Raw genomic sequence first — 7,976 nt, 5'->3', positions numbered from 1 at the left:
ATTCAAATGTCTTAAATTCCGCACCGGTCAAACCGGTGCGAGTATTAAGGGACGGAGGAAGTATTATTCTAGGCTAATTAAAACGTGGGACTGTTTCGTGATGGATGGTAATATTGGATTATTACAATCAATTTTTTCATTTATAAACCGGTGATATTTTTAATTAACATGTGTTCAATCTAATATTATACGTAAGAGTGAACACTGATTTAATAAAAGCAGTAGAATAAATCACCTTTTTTTTCCAGAGGCATAGACAATTAGACATCATGCTTTGGATGTGCACGTTTAAGATTAAATAGTCTTCCTTTAAACTAGCAAAAATAGTCTGAACTCTGAACAGAAAAGTAATGTGTAGAAGAGAACACGGAGCAAGAAATAGAGTACATACTAGATTATTGGGGCAGCTGTAAAAATCAAGCAAAAAGAAACGCCTGATACCACTTTTTTTAGCCTTCGAAGATAAAGAGTTGTAAAAGGCTCGAGATTTCATCAGGGGTTGCTCGCCCAAGAAAAATTCAACTGGCAGGACATTAGCTTGACATTGTACTATCCTTCCTCTAAGGTTGGACAATCTTTCACCTGTCACCGTCAAACCCTTGCTTTAAAGGGCTTCTTACATAGCTGGACTTAAAATCAATAATACCAATAATTTAGGGAAACCATTCCCAAATTCATGCAGCTAGAAATGACCACAAGAATGCCATTCAATGACACAAGAAATAGTGAACTAAATCATGACTTCAACTTCTTCCTCGAATGTAGCTGTAGGGCCTTGTTAAGAGACTTGACACCAGCCTCAGCATATGTCCTCAGTTTCTGTATGATCCTTCTTTCACTAACACGAAGGACCAATGAATGGTACAACTTCCTTTCTGTAATACAATCACATTTCCTTAAGCTTTCCATATCATTTTCCAAAGAGCTTGTGCCATACAGACGCTCTCTTATATCAGCAAGCGACATCAGAGCCTTGCGGACACTCGTTGTCAATAACATATCACTGCTCATTTCAGAAATGTCTCCCTGCAGAAGTTTACTTGTCTTGGGTGTGATAGAAATAATAGACTTGGCTGAATTTCCCTTGGAGGCTAAAGTGAGATCTAACGTTGTGTATGTTTCTTCAGACAATAAGATTATATAAAGCAAAACCAATAGCTCGAGTTGGGGCTCCCCGTCATGTGAAATTTCGAAGTATTCTGAGTTCTGACTTTCACACCCAGAGTAGCCTAACTTTCTCCATAGAGATAATCTTGATCTACTGTGACGACCAGAGAAGAGAGATGAACTCCATTGAAGCACCAATTCCAAATCAATATTGACAATGTCGTAAGGATTATCTAGTTCTGTAAAGCCATATCTATGCAGCAATGCTGCATTGCCCACATACCCATATGTGTTGAAGACCTGAAATTGTTAAGAGAAGTCAGAGAGGAAGCCTATGTTTGCATCCATAAAGATGATGCCATCTTAAAACTTACCCCTCTTTATAACCAGGCATAATGGAATAAATTATCATTCACAAAGAAATTCCAGAACATTCAACTTAAAATAGGGGTGGGTGACGAAATTCTAGATAACAAAAAGGTTGGCTAAGTCTGGCGAGAGATGCTAACCTCTGAACCGGCTTTGACATCTTTCACAAGAATCATTTCCAACACCAGGGGATTGTCTGGTATATCTTCAGATTCAAAGTCAGGGACACCTGAAGAGCTCTGAACAACTGAAGCCCCCGACGAACCATTCTCTTTACACGTAGATGTCTCAGTTAGAAATTCATTACTGCTGTCATTCTCATCATCAGTCACACTCTCAGCACCATCATCAGATTCATCAGGAGATGATGCAGTGGTGAAGTGCACATCCTCAGCTCCAGTCTTGTGATTAAAACTATTTATCAGGAGAGAATTTTGTATTGTTTAAAATCTCTAAAAGTTACAAGCATCTAAAGTTCTTGAAATATGTGTTAAGTGGATGGAAATGAGAGGTGGATGAATGAGAAAATTTGATGGGAAAGCAACATGTTATCATGGATTTTGCAATAACCGAAAACCCTTCAGTGTTACTCTATTTAGATAATGCAAATATGATAGAAGAAACCCTACATTGGGCGAGAAGGAAGTGTCTAACTTACAGATCTGCTAAAGGAACCATACCAGCGCCATGGTAATCATCTATCTGAAAGGATCGAGATGCAACAAGACTTTTTGCAGCAAAGTAATCTTCAACACCAAAAAAACTTGGATCAAGTGAAAGTTCTTCAGAATGAACTAGTGGTAGAATGCACTCTTTCCAATCCTCGTAGATAAGAGCTTTGTCTTCTTTCATTGTCTGCCTACAAGTGACAAAACTCATCACAATCGGAAAATAAACCATTTTCCCAGCTATATCATATCAAAACAAGGTGACCTTTGTTAGACAATCTGAGAACTACTACTATAATGTGTTAGGCAGAAATAATATATCTGAAGCAATGATATATACAGAAAACATCAGGATCTTTCACTAGAAGCTGAAGTTATGAATTTTTGTTGTCTGAGCAATGAGTTGTGATAGAGGGTCTCCGAAAGAAAATGAACTCTGAAGTAAACGACACACGTTAAAGTAAAGGGGCTTAGAAGGATTCTCATGCAAATCTGATAAATGTAAACCTTTGGGCATGGAAATATAGACAAGTCTTTTACACCTATAGGTTAATCTAAGAAATCCCAAGCTAGATGCAAGTTACAAAGTTTTCCTAAAATTTCAAATAAACGATATGGTTTATTGTGAAAAATTACAACCGGAAACAGTGGCTTACTCAATAAAAATGTTTATTTAAGATCTAATCATATTCCCTAGACAACTAAAGCTATCCAAGTGAATAAATAGATTTCAACAAGAGAATGGGTTCCTGAGTTCTGCCAACAGCTTCTGACCATAAGCAAATCTACTAATAGAATTATAGAACACTAAATTTAAACTTTTGATCTTGAATATAGGAGGAATTCATGTGACAGTGTGACATTGTCAAGATTGAACACTGAAGTTAAGTGAACGATAAAACAAATGGCAGATAAATACGAAAAAGCACCCTTATATAATGATAATAATGGCTAATCAGTAATCACCAATTCAAACAAAACCCTCCTTTGTTTTCATCCCTTATCCATTTGGTAGAAGGCTATAAGTACATTTCTTTCCCCTTGTTTAAGCCATTCCAACATCAAACTCAAGGCAGTTCCCACTGATAACTTCACTATGATCTCATATTTGAATACAAAACCGCCACAAATTCTCTAAACTAACATATTTGAACACGAGCATTGTAACCAAAGGTAGCTCATAACAAAGTTAGAAAAATCTCCCAAAATTCAACACAATTTACAATATGCCTCATGCTTAATCAACAAGCTCAAAATTAAAATCTGCTCAATTTAGACAAAACTTAAGAAGCAAACACAGCTGACTTAAAAGAAAGCCAACATCTTTAAAAACAAAGGAAGATGTTATAGGTTAAAGTCCTGGGGGAAGGTAGGAGAGATCTGGGATCGAATCCAGTCTACATGAATATGTTGAATGCCAACACATTCTCATTGCTAAAAGCCTACATTCCTCCAAAACCTATCGACTGGAGCAATACATTATATAAACTATAACAATGAGAATGAAACACACAAAATTGATAAATTGACAAATTAAACAAACTCAATGAATCATCTTACAGTCAACATAATCAATTCAATCAACAACGAGGGGAGAGATTAAGTGGACATTGAAACCGCACCTTATGAAGCTCAGTACCACACAGAAGACGATCAATATCATCCAAACTCCAAACCAAAGGCAAAGGCTCAAATTTCGGCAACAATTGAAGGTAACCGGCCCAAGGAGATTCCGAACCTAAGCTTCTCTCATACATAACCGCAACACAGAGACCTAAACATCCATCTAAATCAGCAGCTTCGATAATCGACGAAGCGCCGGAAGTACGAATTGTCAAGCAAGCAATTTTAGGGATTGTAGCGATTAGGTCTCCTTCTTTGAGCTCGCATTTCGATTTGACGCAGATTCCGGCGTTTTCTGTGTCGAGAAATTCTAGGGCGTCGCTGAATTGAATGCTGTTTGAGGACATCCATCGCTTGAATGCGCGAAGACGCCTGTATAGAGAAGAGAGGAAGTGTGTTAGTGGGAGAGGGATGAGGGATGAGGAGAGAGGTGGAGAAAGAGGAGGAGAGAGAATGTATACCTGGACGCCATTGTTGATGGAGATGAAGGTCGTCGGCGGGGGTTTTGAGAGGGTTTTCAGGAACAGAGAAGAGGCTGTATTTTTTGCCCTGGGGGATTGCCGGATAGTCGTATATTCCGTAGTGGGTAGTTAGGTACTGTACTTGGTATGGGTTCGTTGTAAATTTGATGGTGCAGACGTGTGCACTTTTATAGTTGTAACGGGAACAAAACAACATATAAAATACACAAAACGTGCGTGTTTTATTAAATTCTGAGAAAAAAAAGAATATTTTTCTTGAACAAAAGAACAATCCCCTTGAACAAAAGAACATTAAAGGCTCTGTTCTTTTCAGCTATGTTTTTCGCGTTTTTATTTGATTCGCTGCTATTTTTGCAATATATATTCTTTTGGATATATGTTTTGAATTTAAACTATGAAGATGAGAGAGAAAGTGTGAACTAGGTTTTCTAAAATGATTTTAGAAAGAGAAAGTAATGAAAATTCCTAAAAAATCGTTGATTTTTCTGCTTCAACATCAAATTAAATTGATTCTTCTTCTTCAAATCTGATTTCTGCAGCCGAGAATCAGATATTGGGAGGTAATTTTTCAATTTTGTAATAATAAATTGTATGTTTTGATGATTTTGCAATAATCGTGTTTTTGATGATTTTGACTATTTTGATGATTTTAATTTTATAACAATCGTGTTTTGATGATTTTGATGATTTTAAAGAATCAAATTATGTAATAACATGCTGACTTTGCTGAAATCGTTGATTTTGAAGATTTTGATTATGTAATTACGATTTTTTTCCAAAAAAGAACAGTTTAACATATTTAAAGAACATATGTTCATATTAAAAGAACAATTTCATTATAGTAGAAAACTAGATTAGATCCCGTGCACGCACGGATTATGATCTTTTTTTTTACAAAATATTTAACTAAATATCCCCAAACTACTGCATAATTATAAAAAAAATTAAACATACTCATTTAAATTTATTCATCTAATATACATATTATATATATGTAATATGCTAATTTGACCGACATATCCAGTGAATATAATTTCCATTATTAATGTACCAATTTGACTAAAATATTATAATAAAGTATTTAGCAAAATTATTATTACGTGGTATGTATTATTGTCATAATTTATAAACTAATATAAAAATAAAATAAAATAAGATATATACACTACAAGAAAAAGGCAAATTTCCGACCACCAAAAATAGTCGCAAAAAGAGCGTTTTTGGTCGGAAAAAATTTTACCGACTAAAAGTAGTCGGAAAAGGGTTGTCGGTGATGTTCTGATCGGAGTTTGGCAAAATTCCGACTAAAAAGTAGTCGGAAAAAACTCTATTTTAACGACCAATCCTCAAATTGGTCGGTAAATTCCGACTACATTTAAGTAGTCGTATATATTTAGTCGGTAAAAGTAGTCGGTAATTTTTTTTTTAATATTAGTTTTGGTCGATTCAATCACGACTATTAAGTAGTCGTAGTTTACCTGCAAAGTGGTCGTAAATTACCGACCACTTAATGTTAGTCGGTAAAAAATAATATTAACGACTACCATTTTATTAGTCGGTAAAATTGTATTTTACCGACTACTTTTCTTACGGTCGCTAAATTCAGTCGCTAAATCACTGTTTTCTTGTAGTGATATTTTAGGAAAATGTTTTAGGAGGGAAAATTTTACACCAAGAAGTGACATGTGTCATTTATGGTGTCTGTTTTAGTATAAAGTAATAGATAGACTAGATCATTTGCGTTTCATAGTTTGTTATTTTATTATATTGTGTTATTCTTTTTTATTATTTTCAACTTCATTTACCTTTCATAAGTTGTTATTTTTATTTTATTGTGTTATTTTTTGTGTTACTTTTTATTTATCATTTTTTCTTTTGATTGCGTTCTTTTTCTTGTTAGTGTACATGTTAACTTATTATTTTTTCAGATATTATGAATAATGTGCTGGATAACTCATAACAGAATGATGCTAATGATGATTCTGAATCATATGTTGTTGTGGGACAAGGTACTTGACTTGTTCTTTTAGTCTCTCGATCTATTTGTTCTTTTTGTCTTTTCATTTGTTCTTTTTATAATATTATGTTAAAAGAACAAAATAAAAACATGTGCATAGTTCTTATAATGCACTCTTTAAGAATTTTTCCTTTCTACTTCTCTGTTCTTCTTTGATTCTAATTCCTATTTCTTCATTTTCTATTTTTCAAGCAACTATATATATATAATCATTATACTTAAGAATCATAACCATTAGTCATTTTAGAATTTTAAAAATACATTTTAGAGAGAGAAAGAGGAGAGAATTTATATTCTCCCAACATAATAGAGATTTTTTGAGAGAGAAAGAGTGATATAGTGAGTGAAAGAGAGTAAAAAAATACATTTTCTCCTTATTCTCTCTCTAAAATTCCTTATGAATGTTTCTCCTTTGTTGAAAATGAGTGAATTTAGAAAAATACTAGTTCAATTTGGCTAGTTTTCGAAAAAAGAGAATCATAGTAGAGCATGATAATTTACAAGTATTGAGATCACTTTTTGAAGATTTATTAAAAGATATTGATGCTCCTGATCAACGTTGATCAAGCATTTAAGGTACGCTTCCTTGTTCTTTCCTATAATGTTATTTTCAAATTCTAACGTTGTTTTCATAACTTACTTTTACTGTGTCATCAACATAGTTTGTTCTTCTAAATCAACATAGTTTGTTCTTTTATATAAACATAGATTGTTCTTTTAATTTTTTAGAGAGTTTTTTTTGATACAGTTAATGATTATTTTTATAAAATTAAAACACATTTTGAATTTAAAAAAATAAATAAATTATATTAATAGTATAAAACGACTTTTAAAATAACATAGATATTATTTTAACACGTAACACAATTATTGTTTTTTTAATTAAAAGAACAAAAAATATTTTAAAAGGAAGAAATTTATGTTTTTAAGTCTAAAACCATTAAAACACAATTTATTAAAAGAACAAACTACACTTGTGAACGAACATAGCAACATTGTAGATCTGATTTTAAGTTCAACAACTTCATTGCAGTCTCGTCTTCTTTTCTTAATAAGAACACATAAAGCATAGGAAAAGAACATTAATAAATTCAAAATACCAAAGATCTGGTTTAAAGTTCTTCAAATTTTGTCGTTTCATTTTAATTAGAACATATAATGGTTGAAAGAACAAATGACACTTAAAAAAGAACATAGTCTGATTCAAGGCAAAATAACAAAAATACTTTAAAAATAATATAGATTTAGTTTTTAATTAGAACATAAAATCGTTTGAATAGAACAAATAACACTTAATAAAAGAACATAGATTTGATGTGTGGGATAAGAACAAAAATACCTTTAAATAAAAATATAGATCTAGTTTTAAGTGCATCCAAATATATCGTTGTTTTTGTCTTTTTAATTAGAACACTAAATGGTTTGAAAAGAACAAATACAACTAATTAAAGAACATAGATCCGTTGTTCTTTTCATCCCTTTCATTCTGTTCTTTTGTTTGATAAGGAAAAAGAAAATGTTGTTCTTTTTCATGTGTTTTGTTATTTTTTCCTTTTTTGTTGTCGTTCTTTTTTTTAATTTTGAGTTTTTGTTATTTTGTTATTTTTTTATTTTGTTCTTTGTGTTTTATAAAAAAGTTGTTGTTCTTTTTTAATTATTTTGTGTTCTTTTTAACTTTTTTACCGTTTTTTAAAAAAATTTATAATATTA

At 32.4% G+C, this 7,976-nt stretch overlaps 1 protein-coding gene across 1 annotated transcript; it reads right to left on the bottom strand.

The window, feature by feature from the left end:
* Window positions 1-222: 222 nt before the first annotated feature.
* On the bottom strand, window positions 223-4,369 carry LOC110775827 (ribosomal lysine N-methyltransferase 3). Its single transcript, XM_056842439.1, has 5 exons — window positions 4,229-4,369; window positions 3,767-4,139; window positions 2,135-2,331; window positions 1,617-1,890; window positions 223-1,407 (listed from the first exon to the last, which is right to left on the bottom strand). The coding sequence occupies exons 1-5, from the start codon at window positions 4,237-4,239 to the stop codon at window positions 736-738; spliced, it is 1,527 nt and encodes a 508-aa protein (XP_056698417.1). The 5' UTR covers window positions 4,240-4,369; the 3' UTR covers window positions 223-735.
* Window positions 4,370-7,976: the final 3,607 nt, after the last annotated feature.

This window comes from Spinacia oleracea, chromosome 4 (genome assembly GCF_020520425.1).
Source record: "Spinacia oleracea cultivar Varoflay chromosome 4, BTI_SOV_V1, whole genome shotgun sequence".
In the NCBI taxonomy this organism is placed as follows: Eukaryota; Viridiplantae; Streptophyta; class Magnoliopsida; order Caryophyllales; family Amaranthaceae; genus Spinacia; species Spinacia oleracea.
This window is presented reverse-complemented; position numbering and strand designations above follow the sequence as displayed.

Bases quoted from the DNA above. Each gene is read 5' to 3' on its own strand.
- LOC110775827 (XM_056842439.1), bottom strand. The intron at 2,332-3,766 runs GTGCGGTTTCAA...ACTTGTAGGCAG, and splicing joins GTGGTACTGAGCTTCATAAG to ACAATGAAAGAAGACAAAGC. The intron at 1,891-2,134 runs GTAAGTTAGACA...CCTGATAAATAG, and splicing joins ATGGTTCCTTTAGCAGATCT to TTTTAATCACAAGACTGGAG.